This window comes from Cornus florida, unplaced genomic scaffold (genome assembly GCF_030987335.1).
Source record: "Cornus florida cultivar Cherokee Brave unplaced genomic scaffold, ASM3098733v1 CherokeeBrave_3.0.0_Hap2_Chr02, whole genome shotgun sequence".
Taxonomy (NCBI): Eukaryota; Viridiplantae; Streptophyta; class Magnoliopsida; order Cornales; family Cornaceae; genus Cornus; species Cornus florida.
This window is the reverse complement of record NW_026775572.1, coordinates 8,308,954-8,333,295: the sequence shown is the minus strand read 5'-3', so window position 1 is coordinate 8,333,295 and position 24,342 is coordinate 8,308,954. Positions and strand designations below refer to the sequence as shown.

General features: G+C 33.2%; 3 protein-coding genes across 4 annotated transcripts; all 3 read left to right on the top strand.

Moving 5' to 3' along the window:
• Positions 1 to 6,295: 6,295 nt before the first annotated feature.
• On the top strand, positions 6,296 to 7,871 carry LOC132285272 (uncharacterized). 2 transcript variants are annotated; one of them, XR_009472499.1, is made up of 4 exons: positions 6,296 to 6,630; positions 6,760 to 6,871; positions 6,979 to 7,361; positions 7,630 to 7,871. XR_009472499.1 is itself a non-coding variant. In XM_059787443.1 (3 exons), exons 1-3 carry the CDS (start codon positions 6,593 to 6,595, stop codon positions 7,273 to 7,275), a joined length of 447 nt encoding a protein of 148 aa, XP_059643426.1. In that variant the 5' UTR covers positions 6,296 to 6,592; the 3' UTR covers positions 7,276 to 7,871. The 2 variants fall into 2 exon arrangements, 1 of the variants encoding a protein (XP_059643426.1); XM_059787443.1 differs by having other exon boundaries at positions 6,979 to 7,871.
• A 3,305-nt stretch (positions 7,872 to 11,176) lies between these two features.
• On the top strand, positions 11,177 to 16,378 carry LOC132293466 (probable protein phosphatase 2C 38). The gene is made up of 4 exons (XM_059790967.1): positions 11,177 to 12,325; positions 13,901 to 14,268; positions 15,185 to 15,421; positions 15,719 to 16,378. The coding sequence occupies exons 1-4, from the start codon at positions 12,016 to 12,018 to the stop codon at positions 15,944 to 15,946; spliced, it is 1,143 nt and encodes a 380-aa protein (XP_059646950.1). The 5' UTR covers positions 11,177 to 12,015; the 3' UTR covers positions 15,947 to 16,378.
• Positions 16,379 to 16,936: 558 nt separating this feature from the next.
• Positions 16,937 to 17,791, top strand: LOC132293467 (agamous-like MADS-box protein AGL62). The gene has a single exon (XM_059790968.1). It carries the CDS (start codon positions 17,123 to 17,125, stop codon positions 17,657 to 17,659), a length of 537 nt encoding a protein of 178 aa, XP_059646951.1. The 5' UTR covers positions 16,937 to 17,122; the 3' UTR covers positions 17,660 to 17,791.
• The last annotated feature ends 6,551 nt before the right edge of the window (positions 17,792 to 24,342 follow it).

Below are 24,342 nucleotides of genomic sequence, written 5' to 3'. Positions count from 1 at the left end.
TTTTTGATACGGAATGTTAAAAAGACGAGTTTGGACTCTGGTATTCTCTATACTTTCTGACGTAGGAGAAAAACTTTTACGGCGTTCATTAAAACACGTGTAGCGTGGACAACGTGTATTACACAGACAGGTTCAGATGCATGAAGAACGTGAAAGATACACATGTCAATTTAACGTTTAAGTCTATCATACTAAGAAAGTATACCAAATTTTTAATTATTATATATAATGGTAGGACTCACTTAACTAGTGATTCAAATATAGTGAGTTACTCAAATATTGGGAAGTGAGTATTGTAGACCTTGTCTAATTTAACATGTCAGAGACTCACTCATTGGAACGAATTTACATTATTCTAATAAGGTTGGAAAAAAAAAAAAAAATTAAACCGCAACCCTCTTAATCGGTTCTGATTAAAAATTAATTTTTTTTTTATTTATAATTTTTCTTTTTCCTTTATTTTATTTTTTGATAATTTTAATTTTCAACAACATTTTTGAAACTATTATTGTTAAATATTGACTTACATTGAAAAAAAATAATTACAAAATTTAACTTAAATTTATTTAAGTTTGAACTATTTTTCTTAAAAATATATATACATCGAGTTGTCTCGAATTTACTCCAACTCGGATGAAAGATGAAAAATTATTACATTATTCTCGAATTATTGGTCTCAATTAATCATGAAGTGGAACATTAATAAAAAGTTATCATTTTTTCTTATCTATGGCTTCATGATTGGTCTACCAATTAAGGAGGAGGCCCGGCCACTTCCCAGTTCATCTCTTCTCGTGCGAGGCCCGCCTTTACTTAGGAATCGGCCCAAGAAAAGGATGAGCCCATCGAAGAATGACTAAGCCCGTATTGTTTCAGAGTCTAGAAGGTCCAAGAGATTATTAAGCCAAAGAGAAACTTCTATAAATAGAAAAATGATAAAAAAAAAATATAAGAGAGGGTCCCTTTACCATTCTGTATAAATGGGTTATTAAAGTGTAATAAATTTACTTTCTGAATATAGAGAGCAATTTATTGCATCTTCAATGTCCGTTTAATAAAAATTAATATAACAATTAATTAATGATAAATATATATATATATATATATATATATATATATATATAACTATAACAATTAATTGAAAATAATTTTAAAAAATAAGTGAGATCAATTTTATAGAATAATGTATTTTTATTTATTGGACATATAGACGCACTAAATATCATCGTCTCAGAAGGGTCAGGGTGTGAACAACGTAAACTAAATCTAAATATATCCTTGTTTTTATTCTTCTATTTTTTCCATGAAGACATTTTGATTGCTTTCAAGCATAAAGGGATGCTCATAACCTAAATTGGTCAATTTGGATGGCAAAATAACGAAACATCATTGACACAAAACGTAACAAAACCTTATTTTAACTACTTAAACTTGATTACGTGATTTTTATTTTTTATTATTTTTTATTATTTTTATACAACAGTCAAATTATAGAAGTTGATTCTCTCAAACAAGGAATGTTCAATTATCTCACAAATATTTGCACTCTAACTCATAACTTTGTACCTCAACATCCGTACTTCATATTGGTACGTCAATTTAGTACCAATAACATTTTTCTTCCAAGCAATGCTCAATTGCACCCTTTATGACTTAGTAGTCCTGAATTATTTTTAATTTTTTTATTTTTGACCGGAGAGTAAATTAGAGAGTTAGAGTAGAGGCACTTAAAATCAACCTTTTGCAACTCGGACAATACTATCACACCTATTTGGCGATGTACTCTGATACATTACAACTCTATGAAGCTTCTTCAAGCACCTACAAAGCCTTGACTCAGGAAATTGGATAAGGGGAATAATATGAAAATTTCATAGTTTTATAATTTAGAAAAGAAAAAAAAAAAAAAATCACTAGTATTAATACTAAAATATATATTTGGAATATACTATAGGTCTGTGGCTCGATATATCTTTCCTGGGTGGTCACAGAGAAGGTGACAACTAGCGTCACGTAGGTCACCATATCTCTTTTCTTGTACGTTTGCATCAACATTTTCCATTATAAAAGTAGTCCTCAATGGATTTCCAAACTACTAATTATCTTCCTTCCCACATTCACCAAAACTTATCTGATTAGTACTAACAGTTGCAGGTTCTCCATGTAACCAAAAGGACGGTGGATGAAAATTCTGATTCCTCCGCTTTGAATGTGTTATCTCATTAATTATATATCTATGTGTGTGTGTGTGTGTGTGTGTGGGGATTTGCATCACAAATTAAAAAGATAAAACTCATGAGTATTGATGCAGAATCCACATGTGATTACTGTAAAAAGTGGTTGCAAAGTGGTTCAAATTAACACTCGCTGTCAAGAAACATGTAAGGCATCCAGGATGGATATCCAATTTTGTTTTTGTTTTTGTTTTTTTTATTATATAAATATGGGTATCCAAACCCTAATTTTGGCTCTTAACTTTAACCCCTTGACCAAACCATGCTACATATGAAATTTATGAAATTCAAATACTACCTAGTAAAAGAAAAATTATATATAAGAAAGAAAAAAAATTGTTTATCCCCTTGACCAAACCATGCTACATGTTTTTTGAAAAAAGAATTGTGTGTATATTCTGAAAAGGTTAGGGTTTTGACATAATTCATCACAGCTTTGACATCATTTTGGCCAATTCCATTCATTTGAAAGAAAAAATAATAATAATAATAATAAGAATGATTTTTTAAATAGTTAAAAAATACTTTATTGTGTTGAGTTTAAGTTATTGTCACTTGAAAGCACTTCCATTGTTGAACATGGCACATTTGATTTCCAACCCAAGGCATGTAATGTAAGCACAACTTGTGAGCTCTGTTGTTATATAATACGGAGTATAAAATTAAAAATATGAATTAATGTCTAATTATTGGTTCAAAAGTATGGGAATGCTTAAGAAATTATAAAAATGTGGTGGGGGAGGGTTTGAGCAATTCCAATCCAACCAGTACAATTGAATGTGAGGCTGCCTGATGGGATGGTGAAGTGCACCAAACCTTAGCCCCACTTTGGCAGTCTCCTCCTTAAAGGCAAAGTATCATGGTCCACTCAAATGATAATCAGGCTTTTTTTTTTTTTTTTTTTTTTTTTTTTAGCATTCTTGGAGAATAATTCAAATCACCATTCAACTATTGAATATTAGTAATATATAAAATAAAGGAATTATTACATATAAATAGTATTAATGATCTATGTTTATTATTTGATGGAGTCTAAGTATCATAGTTTAAAAAAAATGAAGACATAAAAAAAACTATTTACTCTTATTGAGATACTACTTTTAAACATATAAGGATTACTTTTTATGCATGCAGGTACGGTATTACTTTTTGTCATTAGGTATCACTTTTGTGTTGTATAAAAAAGTGGTATTTATATGCCCAAAAGTGATACATTTATGCCCAAGATAAAAGTGGTATTTATGTGTGTTAAAAGTGGTATTTCACGGACGGTAAATAGTGTTTTTTCATATCCTTGTCAGTATTTTTATCAATTTTATTTTTTCAAAACTATAAGACTTTGACTCTATTAAATAATAAATATGAATCATCAACACTATTTGTATATAATAATCCCTAAAATAAACTCCCAAACTAATGAAGTTAGTTTATTTATTTATTATAGAAAAATTTATTCCCAATCATTCTATTAAAGCACACCAAACCAGGGATGATGATAGCTTTTGCCACACACAGCCCCCGCTTGAGTATTTTATTTTGTTTCAGGAAGCATTGATGCTCTAATATTTTTAATTTTTTTTCCAAAAGCAAGTAAAATATTTTTAAAATTACCAAGTATGGACTATGTGTTACTGAGATGTCACCATACCTAAATTTAAATATTAAGTGCAGGTCTACGTAACAGGAATGGATTAATATCTCCAAGCCTATATCTAATGGAATAAAAAATTTCGCATCCCCATCTTGTTTGAATTAAGTTAATAATGAAACTAAAACGTGGTGGGTAATCTTACAAGTAATAACGCGAAACATATATATATATATATATATATATATATATATATATATATATATTTATCTTTTTGTAGAGAGAAATAATTGGAGAGGATTCAAATTCCTAGGCCTCAAGCTAAAGCATGTGAGAGTCAATATGAACAAAACCGAAGTCCAATGAACTTAATTTGAGCGAAAAATGTTACACAATAAAAAATTGAACTATACCTTAACTTAAACTCAGAAGAATAAACCTACTCCTTTCATCATATTGTAGGTGAAGTTTCTACTAATTTTATAGATCGAATTAAACTCATAAGTCATTTGAATCACAACCCTGTAAAAAAAAAAAAAAAAAATTTGTTGTTTTTTGTCCACAAAGGTATATATAATACGAGTGGCTAAAGAACACGAGCAAGGTGTGGGGTGGATAATGCAGGGACATCTCGTGACAGGAAGGGACAGGCAGAGAGATTGATCAGAATTATAATGTCTAGATGCCTTCAAATTTCAAAATATACCCATAAACCTGGGTTCCCTTGTCTCTAAATGTTTGTAGGGCATATGTTATCTCCACTTTTAGACAACTGTTCTAAATGTTTGTAGGGCATACAATAAGTTGGGATTTGCTTTTATTACCATCTCTCATTAAAAATTTTATTTTTTTATGGGTTAGTTTGGTTAGCGTGAAATAGCAAGAAAGGAAAAGAAACAAAAAATTGAAAAAAATTTTAACTGTTTGGTTAGCTTGAAAAGGAAAATTTTCAGGAAAGTAATATTCTCGCAAGTACTTAATTTTCCTAAAAATGTTTCCTCCAAAAAACACCGAAAAATTCCAGTTTCCCGTGAAAGTTGTATAATTATATTTTGATTCCCTATTATACCCTTATTAATTGTTTATTCATTCGTCTCTTTCTTCATAGATATATTAGAATTCTGTTATTAGATTATGATTCTTAAAATTAGGACTCTTTTCCACTCACAAAAGAAGTGAACTAATATAATGTAGTAATAGAGTCCTAATATATATTGCAACCTTAAAATAAAAAATTAAAATTAAAAAAAATTAAAAAACTATTCAATTACCAAATTTGTATTTGGACATATATATATATATATATATATATATATATATATACATAGCATAAAAAAGTGTATAAGATTGGGTTATATATATATATATATAACCCAATCTTATATACTTTTTTATGCCATGTATATTATTTATATTAAATTAGTAAGGATAGTTTTGGTATATAAAATTATTTTCTTTTCACTTTCCTGCCATCCAAACTCATGAAACAATATTTTCTCACAATTTTCTTTAAAAAAATTAATGCTAACCAAATGCATAATAGAAACTAAATTTTCTTTTCTTTTACTTCACTTTCTTTTCCTTTCACTTTCCACCATCAAATTCGGGCTAACCAAACAAACCCTATAAGTATCAATTATTTTAAGATTTGGAAAAAGGATCCGAAATGAAATGGGAATTGGAATAGAAATAGGAATTAAAATGAATTTCTATTTATATGTTTGTAATAAATTTGATTTAAAACGGGATTTTGAATAAAAATAATACTTTATAAGTATTAATTATTTTAAGATTTGGAAAAGGAATCCGAAATGAAATGGGAATTGGAATAGGAATTAAAATGAATTTCTATTTATATGTTTGTAATAAATTTGATTTAAAATGGGATTTTGAATAAAAATAATACAATATTATTTTTGTCCTTATTTAAATAATAAATGAAATATTTATTTTATTTTACCTTTAAAAAAAATATATTTATTTTATTATAAAATATACTCTAAAGTCAAATCAAGAAGACAAACAACGAGAATGACCACGTGTTGGAATCATGAAACATGAAATTTATTTATAAAAAAAGAAGAAGCAATTATTAAAGATAATATTAATAATATTGGCTTTTATATATACATATATAAATATATAAATGTTTGTAGGGCATATGTTATCTCCACTTTTAGACTACTATTCAAACTCAAATGCTCAGACAAATATATTAACTTATATTTTCCCAACCATGTCACTTGTAACGTTATAAGTACAAAATTTGTATGTATAGTACCGCACTACATTGTAGAATGTAGTGTGGTAACTGAAAAAAGATTGCTATGAGTCGGTGATATCGAGTTCGAAACGAGAGAATAGCCTCTTCGCTTGAAAGCAAGATTGTGTAAATTTGACCTGAAAAACCATACAATAAGCAATAAATAGACTGTTAAAACCTTGGCGGTGGTTATATATATATAAATATGGCACAATCCAAGCTCTTACCTTGGTTTTCTAACAATGATGTCATAGCATCTTTGTTCTTGCATAAACAAAGAATCGCCCTGAAGAAAAAAAAATTTAAAAATTGTAATTCTCAGTTCTTACAATTCTGTCTTCTTTTACTTTGTCTAAGATTTTATACAATTCATTAGAAGCCGAATGACAGTTTGATCTTTCAGCTTGTACATAATTTAACTGAATTTAGGCACTGTAAATAAAGATCACAAGGTGCAGAGGGAACTCCAGTTTGTTTCAGTGAGAGGGCAAATAACAAAAGAGGAAGATGATAGCTGATCATGGCAATGCAGATCAAAAATGGAGGTGAGTTTTCATTGATCTTACACTCTCAATATACATTATATGTATGCCTATATATATATATATTTTATATATTCAAATATGCAATCTTTTCACATTTCTGATATGATTTTCTTTTTTAATTGAGAAAAGAATGGAAGAAGAAGATGGTTTAAGAATTGTGGAGTGTTTAAGAGGAAGATTGCTAGCTGAAAGAGTGGCTTCAAGGGTTGCCAAAGAGGATGCAAAGCAAATGGAAAACAAGGTCTCTCTCTCTCTCTCTCTCTCTCACACACACACACACACACACACAATAATAATAATAATTTCCCACATTATCTGATCTGCCCTCTCTCTCTCTCTAAGTTGCAGCTGATAGAGCTGGAGAATCAATTGAAGGCAGAAATCAGATCAAGAAACAGAGCTGAGAAGAAGCTAATTTTTTTAATAAAAAAGCTAAAGTCCCTCAATATATTATATGCTTTAGAGGACTCAGAACATTCAAAATTGCTAGATAAGAGTGACACATCTTCCTTATCATCCACAACCTCTTCAAGTCCTAAAGCATCCAAATCACAAATGCTAAGACAAAATTTGAACCAAAATGTTTCACAGACTAATACCATATCTATTGATTCCAATCAGACCTGTCATAATTTTCCAATTTAAGGGACTTAATTTCAGTTCTACAAGTATATCCAATATTAATAACTCCAGGGTCTTGAATTGAGCCGATTTAATGATGATTATAAGAGGTACGTGACCAAGTCTCCATAGTTTCAATTCGATTTAATTTTTGCATACTTAAGTTTATGAATATATAAATATATATATATAAACAGAACTTTGTTGCATGCATATGGTTCATTGTTGTGTACTTGTAATTGAGAATTTGAGGTGTGTACATAATATATGTTTGTATATTGTTGTATGCATGTAATTGAATTATGTGTGTATTACATGTTTATTTGGGGATTGTTTAAACTAGATTCAAATTCTGATAATTTGTTTATGTTTTTGTAGCTTTAAATCTTCAATTGAGGAGAAGAAGATAAATGGAGAAAATGATAGAGATCAAGACAATTGTGTTGATGACTTACTGGCATTAGTCCCAGTTGATTTGCCGAAAAGCTTCAATGAAATTTCACTGGAGAAAAAGCATATACTTAAAGTTTATTCAAGATTATTTTTTGTGTGTTAAACTAATCATTACCAATTTTTCATGTGTTTAGCTAATTCTATGGATTTGAGAGAATAACACGGGACATTTTGAAATGAATAGAGACCACTGAAATAGTAAAAGAGCAAATTTGATCGTGCACATTGCAGGGACCATAGGAAGTGGGTTTGTTATCTTATTCTGTCACCTCGATGGCAAATTTGACCCACAGGTCACCTTCATCCCCACCACCCCCCAACAATCCACTCCCAACTTTCAGTGAGAATGATATACAGATACAAATTAATTTTGAAATGAAATCACTCCTTTTATAAATTTCACATTCAGAAATCGTTTATATTAAAAGTAGAACCATTAAAACACATGCCTGATAGGAGAGGATGCCAAAACACATGCCTGATAGGAGAGGATGCCAACCTTAAACTTTTATTACCGATACAATTCTCTAAAGAGTAATGATAGAGAGTCTGACAATTAGATATATCAGACTAAAATGACATCATAATGATGTTAGTCCTTACTTACTTAAATTAGTCAGACGTATTTGACTATCGAATTCCAAATCATTATCCTTCTCTTAAGACTTATTCTACTTCCAAATTAGTCAACTTTCAAATTAGCTCGATTGCATCTCATGCAAGGATCTGGATTCCCTTTTATGCAGGAATTCGACTACGTTTGTGCACCAAAATGGTACCATTTGGTGTAATGACGTGGAGATCAAAACGAAATCAATGTTGAACTCCATGTCTGTACACCAAAATTGAAATCCCCTTCACACAAAAAGGGGATCCTCTTCTCTCATTGCAAACCAAGCTCTCTAACTCCAAATCAAAACACCTCATTAAACTTAAATTTGTGATTGGAATAGGCTAATGATAAGGCTCTCACTTTAATTTTTGAGATTGAAAGTTAGAATTCTCATATGATCACTTCCAAATAATTTTTTGATAATTGTCCATGTGAGACGAGACGTACTCAATAGCGGACTATAAGATTTTTTAAGAGTTCTGAGACCATTATTAAAAAAAATGAAGGTATTAGCTAATTTATATGACAAATTTTCTAAAATATTTCTTTATAGAGAGCCCACCTTCACTTGTGTTATAATTTATAGGTAATTGGAGAACAGCCTTTGGTGAAACTCATATATTGCCTACTTTTATTTGATAGTTAGGCAATAATTTCAAAATGTATGAAATTGAGAATAGGAGGTCATTTTCAGATGAAGGTGGCAATTTGATCATTTTGGGTGGGAAAAAGGGACCAAGAAATAGCTTTTCCGTTTCGTCTGTAGTGTTTCCATCAAAGAGGGTCACACTCACACATTATGTATGCATTATAAAAGGTAAATTTGGTAATGGTTTATTCCAGAAACTCCCAACTTCTCCCACCAGCTTTGTTTAATAGATGTAATATCATTGTCAATCAATATATATATATATTGGCCTCTGTGGGACCATTTTGGAATCCTATCCTGTGAAATCTGAACCGCTAGATCAACATCCAGAGAAGATTTCACCATCAATGCAGTTTTAGGGGTGGGCCATCCTTGATTCAAACCTCTAATTGATTAATGGGAGAACATGTGGGTCCCAAATTCAAGTTTAATTAATTTTTCACAAACCCCAAATAAAAGCATTTGTTACCCTCGATTCTTGGACGGATAAGATAGCGATTTGGACGGAGAAGTGTACGTGAGTTTTAGTGGGGCGTGAAATCCTAGACGCTTTGATTGACCAATTGGGTAGATTCCAATTAAAATTTATATTCACATTTATTTTAATACTTGATTAACTTTTTTTTAATCCACTTCTCTTAATAGTAGAGTTTTTCACAATTATTTAATAATTTCTTTCAATTTCATGTGAAGCAAAATGAAATAACAAGTGAGTGTATGAGTTTTTTTATTTGAAATAAAAGAACAATGGCAACAAGTTAGGTTTGGATTGAGCTCAAAGCCTCAACCTCTCATTCCTACCTTCTTAACAAATTCAACTTGAAATGAAGCCAAGTTATCAAATTCAATTGAAATTGAATTATGAATTGAAGATTTTTAACACAAGCCTTATTTATGCAGAGTAAGTTGGATTCAATTGGCATGTCATTTCAAAAAGATAATATGTGAACTTGCAGTCATCCATCTCCATTTTCTACACGAAGTAAAATTATTTATCCTTTATATATATATATATATATAAATTACTGTGATTTGTAAGAAACATTTTTGCAATTTGTCCCCATAATTATTGTAAATGTTATAAGAGTATCTCCCATACTAAAACTTATTTTTGCATATCAAATTTATATTTTGACAGGTGCTACAGTGTTAAAATGCTACATTTTAACAATTCTGATCCAATGGTACATTTCACGCAAAATACTATTTTTTAACACAACCACTATTCTTTTTCAACTACCATTCCCACCATTCATATTTGCATCAGTAATATTAATATTGGGCACATTTCAAGTCAAGTTGTAGACATTAAAAGGAAACTATAATTAAACCTAATTAAAAAAAGTACAAATCTATAAATCAGGTCAAAAAAGGATAAAAAAAAAAAACAAATTTTTTATAATTTTTTTACCACTATTTGTGAATTAATTCTTTTATATAATTTTTTTTTTGGAAAATTTGTATATATTATATATATAGATAAAGAGATGCGAGTGGTCATATATAGAGATGCGAGTGGGTGATGACCAATGAGAAACGGTACCGTTTTGGAAAATGAGATACTTGCCAAAAAAAATTTGGCAGCTGCCATATATGAGAAGAAATTTAAGAATTTCAAATTTTGAGAGTTTAAATAAGAGCTCATTGGAGACGTTCTTTTTAACCCAATTCTCATATTTTGAGTTTGAGAAGTCCAAATAAGAAAACATTGGAGTTGCTCTGAGATATATATATTTTAGAATAACTACACTTTCCTCTCTTATGAATCAGCCTTATCGTTTAAAACATAATACTCACTTCTCGTGACTTTGACCCAAATATGTTAACCGATTATTATACCGATTGTTATTTTATTAATTAATAAAATATTATTAAAGATCAATAATAGAATATTCAACATATCTGATTAATTATATTTAAATATGATTAACGTAATGATCGTATCATCATATTTAATAAAATTTATAAAATAACTTTTTTCAATTTTTTTTAAGTGACATCATCAAATTTGAAATAAATTTTAAGCATGTACATGATCCTCAAAAATTTATGATAATTGACCAGGAATGTCAATATTACTCAGACTTGGATTTTTTTGCAATTAACCATAAAAATAATAGTACTTGAAAAGTTTTTCAATTCTTACCCTTTTCTCGTGACTTTCTGACTAGCCAAACAAATCCAAGGAATCAGAAGAGATTAACACCACTAAACCAAAAAAACAAGTGAAAAAAATGTAGTAAGAGGAGCAAAAATTGCCTAAAATGGTGGGTTATTGTTCGTAAAGGATAAAAAATTGAGGTTAGAAACCCTAGAAGTTTACATGGCCTCAAAAGCACAGGTAACAAAGGAGAGAGAAATCAAAGAGAGAGAGAATACAGGGGGTATAGAATAGAAAACAAAAATGTCAGAAAGTTGTAGTTTAAAATTCTCTTCATTATTTGCCTTCCCCTCCATCATCTAAGATCTCATCTGACAATACACCGAAAGATCTTCTGCCGAAAACTTCCAAAACCCTTTGCTTATCCACTGCCCCTCTCGATCCCTCTGATCTGAGAACAAACTCTGTCACCCTCAAATCTATATGGGTTTTTACAGCTAAGCCTGTTCTTGAGAGGTGACACACCACAGGAAAGTCCAAAACACATTTCGCCCAGGTTCAAGGTATGCGAAACCAGCACACCTCCATATTCTCTGAACTCACATAAAAACTATTGCTTTCTTGTCTTGACAGAGACATCTTCTGGTTAATTTTGCCCATACCCATTTGGTCTTTTGTATACATTAATGGTGTCTAGGTCCTGTAGTTGTGGTGAGTATATAGTTTCAGGATTTGGGGTTGTGGGTTTGGAGCATAAGCAGAAACTGGAGTTGAGGTTGGGTTTGGGTTTGGGTTTTGTTCTTGATCTGGGTTTGATGAATATGTTATTTGCTGGGTCTTTTGGATGATAAATATGAGTTTCGTTGGGTTATGATTAAAGTTTTGTTGTTGAATTGGGTTTTGTGAATACTTTGATTAATGATTTATATGTGAGTTGATTTCATAAATATGATTAAACCCTGTTGGAAGCCCTCTGTGGAGGGTGATGGAGGTCGTCGAGGTGGAGGTGTAAGTCGAGATGGCGGCCGGGTTGATGGGTTGTTATGGTACAAAGATTTGGGACCCCATGTCAATGGAGAATTTTCAATGGCTGTAATTCAAGCCAATGGCTTGTTGGAGGACCAAAGCCAACTCGAATCGGGGCCGTTGAGCTCTCTTGACTCCGGCCCCTATGGGACATTCGTTGGTGTCTATGATGGACATGGCGGACCAGAGACCTCCCGATTTGTAAACGATAATCTGTTCCCCAATATTAAGAGTATGTTCTCATCTTGTTTCTATCGTTATTGATTTAAGTTTATTCTGAAATAGTTTCAATGTTTAATGTTTTGATGTTAAACTATTCAATGTTACTTATCAAAAAAAAAAAAAAAAAAAACTATTCAATGTTGATATTGACTATCGTATCTCTAAATTATTATGGTTGGCTTGCATTGCTTATTAAAGCTCGAATGCTTGATGTTATTGGAGTTTCAAGCAGTGGGAATTAGGATCCCTCCAAGGTGTCAAGCAGTAAGCATTATAATAATCAGATAAGTTATATAAGAAAGAGAATTAGCTATTAAGAGATCTTACTATATCCACACTCAGAAATAGCTCAAGAAAATTTGATTAGCCTCGCCTTCCTATAAAAGTTCAGCACAATGAGAAGCTCTCTCTTTCTCTCTCTGAACTTATTTTGTACTACACAAATAGCAGACATAGAAGTACACACACGAACTCTCTTCTTCTTTTTTTCCTAGTTGGTACTCACACACACTTGTCTCTTTTGAGACTTGAACCCCTGACCTCCCTTTGGGAGGTAAGAGGCTGATACTGCTAGGCCACTGACCCGTTGGTCACACGCACACGCATGAACTCTCTTCATTCACCTGCTAATCATATTTTTGAGTGCTGAGCTTCTGAGCACATTTTACAAGCATGCAAATCAGTGTATACCTACCAGATAAAATAACAATAGTATGCTATCAATGATAACTATCTTCAACTTTGCACCTGGGAAAAAACTATAATTATCTTCAACTCCAATAATTTTAGTTGTTCCAAACTTCTTTGTTCCAAATTTTCCGCTGTTTATGTGGGTTGGAAGAGTTAAAAGAAAAACGAGACCTCTAGAGTAACTTAATATCTCTGGAACAAGTTGAGCTACAATTTATGGGTGAAAATATTTCTTGCTACAATTTTGTCAAAAATAAACATTCAGTCTTGATCTATTATGTCACACCAAGGTGCCTCCTGGATTTGGACAAGATCTGCTGCCAATCCTCTAATTTAAACTCAATCAAACAATAAATCCATACACAATTATTCATGGTGTTGTATAAGCATCTTTAGTTACAAATGGAAGATCAAAATGAAGTGAATTGATGCAGTGAGGCATGAAATTATTATCAATGATTCAAGAGGATACATGACCCTAGATGGAGTACAAAGAGGATTTATGTCGCCATCCAAAATAGTTAGATTTAAGATTTTGTTGAGTTGGGTTGAAACACCTGATTCACCTTTAAGAATATTATCTTTACCACACACCAAATACTTGTTGCTCTAGGACCTCGCATCCAGCTTAGCTCATTCACATTGCTCACTCTTTTTTTTTTTTTGGTTCCATCTTGTAGAACCCTATACTCGATGAATCTAAAAATGTGTAAGGTTTTTGGTCACTGGAACCAAACTAATCTCTGAGGTACAAATTCTCATGATTAGGTTTTAGAGGGATTTTGTTGCCCCAGCAACCTAACACTACTTGCTGCTTTTTATCTAACAGGAATTAGGCTTCTCTTTTATTTTACTTAAAATGCTCGTTGTGACTTCACTCTTCCCTTCAATTCAGAATTTGCCACTGAGCATCAAGAGATATCTGCAAATGTCATCAAAAAGGCATTCTTGGAAACTGAAGAGGAGTTTCTCTCTCTTGTAAAGCAGCAGTGGCCAATTAAGCCGCAAATTGCATCAGTGGGATCATGTTGTTTGGTGGGTATAATATGCAGTGGACTACTATACATTGCGAATGTTGGAGACTCTCGTGTAGTGTTAGGGAGAGCAGAGAGGGGTGTTAGAGGGGTCACAGCTATTCAGTTATCTACGGAGCACAATGCAAGTATTGAATCTGTGAGAGATGAGCTTCGTTCATTGCACCCGCATGATGCACAAATTGTGGTTCTAAAACACAAGGTTTGGCGTGTGAAAGGTATCATACAGGTAACTTTCCTGAGTTCCTTTTCTGTTTTGTTGCTTTTTTGTTTGTTTTTTTATTTTCTTTAAGATTAATGGATTCTATATTCCAAATGGTGAGGATAAGGCTTTGCCTTTTGATTTTTTTGGCTGGAAGAGAACATTGCATGAAAAGTCATTCTCAAGGTGTTCTTATTTGCTCATAAAATTGACTCAAGCTTATTTCATCAGGATAAAAGCTTGGTCAAACAGGATTTTTGAATTTTGTTTCAAGCATTTTGCTTAGATACTTAGATTCCTGTGTAATTGTAATTACTCTGTTCAATGTAGTGCTTAAATTGGCTGAGTTGTTACTTAATAATGTTATTTTTTGGTCGTTACACTCCAATGTATTTGTAAAATATCTATCAAAGGGACAGCATGTAAACATACATGCGCATTATGGTCCGGCAATTCATAAACAACACTAAATGCAATTAAGTGGAGGGAGGAGGTTTGTTGTACAAAATAACTGTTATTATTATAATAGATTACACTACCCTCCCTGAAGTTTTTGGCAATTAAAGTGTTCCCCTATTGGAATTAGAAACTTCTACTAGATGGCAGTAGTAGAATGTCATTTCACTAATTTTCCATTAAGATATTTGAATTTGTTTTAAAAAAAAAAAATGGTTTTTCAATTTGCAAAATTGGAAATCTAACACTCTAAATTGCTGACATCAACAAAATCATCTTTAATTAGTGTTGATCATTAACAGAGTGAGAATCTATTACAAAATAAAGTTTGACAGAGCCACAGCTTAGTTTAATTTTTCTGACAAGATCCGTGTCATTATGGCACTCCTCAAGGGAATTCACTGTGTCCTTATTGTTATTTAAGAAAGCTTGCAAAGTATTATGTCTGTCTCATTTATTAATGGAGTTTCTTATATCTCTTTTTTAGGTTGCAAGATCCATTGGTGATGCCTATCTGAAGAAGGCAGAGTTTAACAGAGAACCTCTATTGGCAAAGTTTAGACTATCCGAACCTTTCGCCATGCCAATCCTTAGTCCAGAGCCATCAATATTTATACACAAACTCAACCCCAAGGATCAGTTTCTCATATTTGCATCTGATGGTCTATGGGAACATCTTAGCAACCAGGAGGCTGTTGATATTGTTAACAATTGCTCGCGTAGTGTAAGCTTCCAATCTCTCTAACCATACGTAGTAATAATATAGAAAATATGCTTGTATGAGTCTTACTAACCACCATTTTTCTGTTTTTTCCCATTTGCAGTTGATAATTTGTTTTGCAAATTTTATTTTTTTATTTTTAAATTGATTTTTCAGAAGTTAAAAACGTGGAAAACAATGTAAAAGCTCTTTAGTCTTTTATTATAGTAGATAATTGCAGTTCTTCCCAATCTGACCATGAGAATATTGTTTTGTGAAACCATGGCCTCAAACGATATTCTTGTTATCTATATATGGCAGGGAATTGCTAAGAGACTTATTAAAACTGCGCTTCGAGTGGCAGCTAAAAAAAGAGAAATGAGATACTCGGACCTGAAAAAGATTGATCGAGGGGTGAGAAGACATTTCCATGATGACATCACAGTTGTCGTTGTGTTTCTTGATCCGCCTCCGAACAGGAATTCATCTTCTTGTTCCACATTTTCAATAAAAGGAGGTGGAGGTGTACCCAACCACACAAAGTCCTAATCTGCAATTTTATTTGATTTTCATATCTTAGACTAGTTTCCATATCGAAAGAAGGCAAGAAATCATTTTCTCTTCCTAGGCTTCCCATACACCAGCAGACAGATTATTATGAACAATGTACTGATAATAGATGTTGAAGACACTGCAAGACAGTCCTTCAAAAATCTTCTGCAACTGGGTTGGACAACAATGTAAAATTGTCACTAACATTTCAGAAAGAAATGATGCTGTTGGTTCAAGCTCAGAAGTATGGTCCAGTTGGTGTGAAATTTCGTATGAAATTGTATGATCTTCACAAATGTATATATGAGTTTTCTGCACTTTTTCTCTTTCATTAGATGAATTATCACACTGGCACAAATGTTGCTATAAATCATTTGTTAATCTAATTTTTGACTCATAAGTTAGGGGTGCTTTTAATTGACTCCACCATATTTAAAGATGAGTTTTTTTTTTTTTTTTTCCTACGCCTCCTAAATTTTCCTCCCAAATCTCATCATCCCCATCAACAATCCGTCAGTTGCAAGCTGATATTACAAACTCTCCGTGTGAAACTGCCTGTGAAAGGTCATTTCAATATTGTGAAACTGTGTCTGTGAAAGGTTATTTCAATATTCAGATTGGTTAATATAAAAGTCAAGATAAAAATATCAATTAATTACCTTGAAAATAGTTGTATCAAATTTGAGAGGATGTTTTTGTCTAAAAATATAAATAAGTTTTATCCCGTACCTTTTTTTGTAAATCTTAGAAGGTAAGGTTGTACTTTAATCAAAAAAAAAAAAAAAAAAATTGAGCTCAGGTACAAAACACAACTTATTTGTCATCTTTTTCAACTTCTTGAAAGACTCTCTCCGTTTATTTTATTTTTTATGTTTAGAAAATAGGTTTTTTTATTTATTATTTTTATCTATTATCTCTCGATATCAGGGAAAGGATGTGCTGTCCTTGTCAATGCGTGTAAAAAAAAATCGCGGTACTCTGTTGTAAGGCGGTTCACCCTCAGTCTGTAAGAAGGCGGTCCGTCTTCACCCTCAGTCTATAAAAAGGCGGTCCGTCTTCAGTCTTCACCCTCACTTCAAAACCCTACGCCTCGTAAATTTTCCTCCCAAATCTCATCATCCCCATCAGCAGTCCGTCAATTGCAAGCACTGTGTGTGTGAAACTGTATGTGTGATGGAGAAGCAGCCGAAGAAGAAAGGTATGGGACGCCGTAAGATCGAAATCCGGAAAATAGAAAAGAAAAGTCATTTAATGACTTCCTTCTCCAAGCGCAGGGGCGGCCTGTTCAAAAAAGCGGCTGAATTGAGCACCTTGTGCGGTGCCAATGTTGCCGTGATCGTCAAGTGCCCTGCCGCAGAGAAGATTCATGCCTTTGGAACCCCGTCGGTCGATGCCGTCTTCAACCGCTTCCTCTCCCAAAATCCTCCTGAAGAAAAAGTGTTGGAAGAGTGTGAAAGGAATTGGTGGGACGTGGAGATTGATGAACTAGGGTTGAATGAGCTTGAGGACTACAAGACTGCATTGGAAGTGCTGAGGAACAACGTGGTGGCTCGAGCCGACGAGATGGCCATGGCGAGTGCGAGTGCTTGTTCGTCTAATTTGATGGAGTCCGATCTTTTTGAAGATATTCCAGAATTAGACTTCACCGACTTCGACTTTGATTTTGATTTTGATTTTACTAGTGAGTTTATTAATGAACATCAAAATTAAACTAGGGTTTTTTGTTCAATAATTACAGTATTAAGGTTTGTGTATAGAGTACAGTATGTGATTGATTTTGATGTATTAATTGATCGATTTGTATAAAATGCTATAATCAAGGGAGTTTAGTCTTCTGTTTAATCCCCTTTTTTGACTGTGTTCTCAGTTCCATGTTGTTTTTTATCCCAATGCTTGTGGATTGCGTGGAGGCACATGTGTTTTATATTAAGTGTCTATGAATATAGTTTGATCACATATAATTAGATTAGGTAGGGTAAGGGTAAGCTTTTTTGAGTTGAGATTAAGGAACAGCCACCTGATCTCAGAATTTTGAAGGGATTTCACTAACAATGTGAACCATGGCAAGTGAGTGTGGCACAATATCCATATCTTATGTCTTTCTGATTACTGAGGGAGTTCATTGCTAGCACCAGTCCTAGTCCTTGTGTTTACACTTTACAAAAATAGTGGCTTTCAGGTTTAGAATTTAGTTAGTCCTGGGCAGAAACATATATAATTTTCTGTCTACTTTTTATAGTTTCTTATATCTCATTGATTTAAACTGCAACTTTTTCCTGTCACATAATTTTTTATATGCTGGAATTCATTCTTAATTCTGTTGTTTATACACCTGTGTATGGTTCACAATTGATAGCTTACATCCATCTCATTATTCGGAGCACCAACATTTGTGTCATTTGCATCAGAATGTGAGCTTTAGGGAGAATGGCTGACGACCTCTCTAAGCAACATCCTTTGGTGGCTGAAACAATGTCAGAGAAGCATTAGGATGAATAATACCATTCCATCTTAAGAGATGGGATCAGATGGAATGATCCCACTGGGAAGAAAGCAAATAAAGACAATGTGCTGGTTAAGCAAGTGTCAAATTTGCCTGGCTATTTACAGCAAGTGGAGAAAGGAAAAAATCACCAAGAAAAGGCTTTGAATTTTGGAGTTCTTGATTGGAAGCATCTAGAAAAATGGAATTGCAACCAAAAGCACATTCGTACAAAGAAATGACATGAATACTCCATCCTCTGGCAGTAATTCAACATCTGTAAGTGGCTCCTCTTCACTTTTTAGTTCAGATCGTTGCAAGATTCTTGCTCCTCAAAGAAAGGAGACACCATTACATTGTTCTCGTCTTAATTCATCTCATGAAGAAGGCATTTCTCAAGGCGTCAAACATTCTCAAGGGAAAGGGATTCAATTCAACTTCAAGATTTTGAAACTGCTCCGAAGAGCACCTCGGATGGGCAGAGAAACATCCTCTGGAGGAGTATTTTTGGTAGAAATTCTGCGATAAAGATGGAGAGGGGCAAAGGAAGAGATCCAGATCAATTGATTGCTTCAGAAAAGGAAACTTGGTCTTTTGATTTGAGACAACATGGGTTCTCACACACTGCAAATGGGATTCAATGAGTGCTTATGATTGTGAAAGTAGGCAGAAATTGGAGTTGCAAGCATCAGAATTTAATCTTTTTCATGAGCACTGCCCTGGCAAACACCATAGTGTTGTTCGCCTTTTTCCCAAACATTCTATGAGAAAGAGTTGCTCGGAGGTATTTCAGCTTTCCGGACCCAGCATATCATTTGATGGAAAATTGACAGAAGATGAATTTTCATCTTGAGGGAGTTCACTCTTCGGAACTGGGTTCTGAAATTTCAAACTCTAGCACACTGTCTGCTGGCGTGCAGACCAACACAGAATTTGATAAGAAGCCATGTAGCTCAGAACACGGATCTTCCACCCAATGTGCCCATATTCAATTGAATCACAAACCATGTTATCCAATGGTAAACCTGTAGATGAGAATACGGCAAGCGTAGAGCCCTTCAAGTTCAAATACAACTGAGACTTCCAAGAGATATGATGCATAAACTGCAGAACAAGGGACTGGCCGAGGAAGGCATCCCTCACCTAATCGCCGGTTTGCATTTAGCCTCAGCAGGATGAGCACAAGTTTTAGTTTTAAGGAGTTCCAAAATCCCCATATTCTACTGGTCAAGTGAGTTCCAAAACTTCTGATTGTTTGGATAGCGCAAATGGAAAAGAGATATTAATGCTCATAGCATTGAGGATCATCTAGACCTTGCTCTACCCACGAGGACCTTGATCTTTTCCTTCAGATACTGCTTTTATGTCAGCTGATAGAGCACTCTCTCTTTCTGAGCCTTCAGTGTTAAACTTTGTTATTTTGCTAAAATACTTGGTCTATTCTATTCTATGCTTTCATACAGCCTTACAGGGTAATACTCGGTTGAATTCAATGCATCAATCTCTTTGTTACAATCATTTGTAAATCATCCGAGGTCAGAGTACCTGTCTGACACAAAGCTTTCAAAGGAATTTGCTTTGACCAACGGGAAGTTCCGGCAAAATATTTCCCACCCCCACCCCTACCCCTGGCCTTCTCCTGTTGGGAGACTGTAATTTCATGCACAGGGGATCTGTTTAGTTCTTGGTTCATGCATTTAGCTGGGAAAAGTTCTTTATATAGCAAAGGAAGCAGCAAGTCCACCTCAAAGAACCATTTGTTTTTTGGTACTGAAGGAGTTTAACAGTTAACGAAGATAGCTTTTCATTCAGTCTCACATTTTGTTCATCTTTCTCCTGGCCCGACCAAACAGCCAATTCTACAGTTATGACCATAATAAAAATGTAAGAGCTGAAGCATTTAGTGTTAAATCCAAACAACTTGAAGAATAAAAATGAAAATTCAACAGAATTTGAGAGAGAGATTTTTTTTATGTTTTATCTTAATGTTGGAAAACATATATACGTAAAAAAATATTTAAGTTGGCAGAATTATTCGGATTACAATTATGGAAACTATACTCATGGAAATTCTCGGAAGTTCAGAAACTTCTCTTCTTTTCCTTCTATGCAAAAGTATCTCACTACAAGTTTTTTCTTCAATAATCAGTTGAAAAATGATTTATATGAATTGAAAATTTTCACTCATTCCAATTACTTTTCACATTTCCTAATAATTTGGAAAATACAATGCCCATATAAAAAGAAAAAAAAGAATAGCAAGGAAGGAAAATGATATAAAATACGACAGTTTTTTGTACAAATTAATATGACAGTTATTGAGATAATTAATTTTAAAAAGAGATAGTCTTTGTTAAACTCATATCTTTCCATAAATGAAGAATGTAACTGTTTTTTTAAGAAAAAATAAAAATTAATAATGGGTGACTTTCACCTCATATGAAACAACTTAATTTGTTGTTGCGCCAATGCTGCCCTCAAGACATAACTAAATACACACCCCAAAAACAGAGGCCACGATATTGGTTGTTTCAATCCCCTTTTATTTTCCTCACTCCCTCTTCTTTCCATTCCCACTCGGCCATACAGGCTGTAAAACGTGACAACTAAAAGTACTCGTACTAGCATAAAAGAATTGGATGACACTATATACATCCAACCAGAAATGACCCCCAAAAAAAAAAAAAAAAAATTTAGGAAATTCAGATTAAAGATAGCAGCAAATCCTGACATTGTGAAGGAGAGGGGTGACCTAACCTTATTGGCTGTTTTCAGCGGAGTCATATTCGCAGGGACCCTCTTGTTCGGTGGATTTTTTTGCAGATATGCCTTCAGACCAGAAGAAGAATTGACTAGGTATTGCGTACTCGGCTAGAAAATTACTAAATGAAAACGGAACGAATTGAGATGGATGATAAATCAGATCACTCCCAACTAAATGAATGTAATAATGGAAGTGCTTCAATCATTCGACTTGCACATCATTACACCAAGTAAAATGAAGCTACTTAGTATCAACTTCATCAAGTAATCGATGAGACATAATAAGGAAAAAAAAAAAAAAAGAAAAGAAAAGGTCCCAAAACAGATATAAACGGCTCATGATCATCAACCTCTAAAGCAACCTAATTTTACCAACTTTATATAGTTTGACAAATGATACTAATTCAGCCCAAAAATTAGAATAGTGCATTAATTCTTAACAAACTCTATGGTGACGGAATATATTATCAGTGATTGTGATTGAGGATGTGGACATGTGATTGAGGATGTCTATATGGTATTTTTGTAATGGTTGTTGATGATGAATGTCAGATTGGCACCAGGTGAAGAGCTAGAACTGTGTTTAGTTTAGGGGTGCGATTTGGGCAGGTTAACCCAAATTCAGTCCAAAATTTTTGAAATTTGAGCTTTTAAATTCACAAATTGGGTTCAATTTGGTTTGGATTTTCTCAAAACTCAGGCATGTTCGGGTTGGGCTCAACCAACTTCTAACCCTAATTTGGTCTTGTGTTTTTGGACATTGGATCATGCTCGTTTAATTTTCACTCCTATCCTAATGCTAAAATGATTCTTTCAAAATTAAGTGAAAGTACTTGTGTCAGATATATAGGTCTTGTTTGGGGGAGCTTACTGTACTCTCAAAACGGGTTTTTACACTTAAAAGCCTATTTTAGGAAAAGTACACCTGTTTGGTAAAAATTTTAAACGGGCTTTGAGGATAATTCAGCTCTTTGAAAGCCCGTTTAAGGGAAGCAACTAAAACCCTGCTTCATAGATCACTTTTCGGGAATCAAGTTATTGAATAAGTAATAAATTTTTAATTACAATTTTAACCTTTTAAAATAAGAGAAGAATATAAGACAAAACATTCGAGGTGTAGAAAAGATGTTGAGGTGTAGAAAAGATACCAATCTCAAAGACTAGCAGAGGCGTTGTAAGATTTGTCAACTTTGATCCAATTTAACTCCCTGTGGAATTGTGTACAACCTTTTTCTCTCAAAAAAAAAAAAAATACATATATATATATATATATATACCGCACGGAGGTTATATAAATCCACCCAGATAAGAAAATAATATATATATATATATATCCGTGCGGCTTTAACTCAATGGATTTTTAATTCAAGTCCAACAACCACCCATCCTCAACCCCCACCACTTGGATGAGCAATCTGGGGAGCCGCCATAATAAGAACTAAGGAATAACAAGCATGAAATTCATTTAACATGATTCTAAAATTAGGGTTTCTATTATAGCTGCAGATAAGAATGAAATTGGATCTAGATACTTTTGCTACAATTTCTTCTTTCTTGTTTTTTTTTCTTTTTTTTTTTTGGTAATTTTCAACTTATCAAGTCAATATGTATACCCTTGATCTTCACTTTGACAACCATCAATGGAAGTTTATGAAAAGTGTATTGACGGTGAGAGCATAATTGAAGTATGAATATCAATTACTTGTTGCTCCAGTGATTTTCACTCCATCACTTTAATTATTGATTCTTTTCCCTTTCTCATTTATTGCTATATTCGAATTCAATTATGAACTATTCATAAATTTTTTAGGATTTGAAAATATATATATATATATATATATATATATATATATATATATTTATTGAGAATAATATTGTTAAGTTAAACTGTGTTTAGTTAAAACAACTTCAAAAAATGCATTCACCAAACATCTTTTTTTGTTTGAAATTCCTTCCATTAAAATGCACTCACCAAACATCTTTTTTGTTTGAAATTCCTTCCATTAAAATGCATTCTGCATTCTGAAAGCTCATTGCCGCTTCAAAACTACCCTTCTATTAATTGGGAGGAAGAGATTGTATTAGATGAGCTATACTCTTGATTGGACTCTCTTTTGGTTGTTTTGTTTACACGTATTAATTTTCCCAACTCATTTATAAAATTGACCTAAATTTGTTTGTTTTTGCTTCCTTGACAAAGGATCGCCATACCTTAACAATTGGATGGCTATGAGAAAATTAAAAGATATGATACCAAAAGAGACCCTTTTCTACAACGAAAACTTTAGACCAAAAAGGAAAAAACTAGGGTGAGGCTTTTAGAGAGAGAAACGTTCCTGGTGGCTTTTTTTTTTTTCTTCAAAATAGTAATAGGGCTTAATGGTAAATACGATAAAAGATAAATGAGATCCCTTAGAAAAGATGACGTCTTTAAATTCTTCCATGACCATGAGGCTAAAAGGATTTTTTACTGTATGGCACCTGTAGGCATATATCGTACGGCTGCAACTTCGGCAGGTTAACCCAGCCTAACCTGAAAATTTGAAATTTAGACTTGAAGTTTACAAATCAAGTTCATATTCGAGTTGGGTTTATCAAAACCCAGATATATTCGGGTTGGGCTCACCCAACCCAAAAACCCAAAAATAAAAAAATAAAAAAAAATTCCTTTTTATTTCCTCCGTTCTCTCTCCTCTCTCTTCTTTTTCTCTCTCTCTCTCTCTTCTTTGTTAGCAGTTGCAAAGAGAGAGAGGGGGGCAAGCTTGAGAGTTGAGAGACAGCGGTTGAAGCTTGCGAACGGCGAACCCGATCTGCAACAACGGGCGATGAAAACTGAAAGATCTGGGTTTTGATTTTTTTAACGATCTAAAATAGTTGAGAGTTCTATAATAGCGGGCGATGGAAACTAAAAGATCTGGGTTTTGATTTTTTGAACAATCTGATATGATATGCCGATATGGATTTTGAACTTTTAATTGTTGCAGACAGATAGAGAAAACTGAAATATATGAGTTTTGAAGTTCTGATTCTTGTAGATTTTGTAGTTTGCAGTTGTCGTAGAGAAAGAGAGAGAGAGAGAGAGAGAGGGGGAGAGGAGGGAGGCAAGTTCAGATAGAGGCGGTTGGGGAAAGCTAAAAAGATTTGTCCT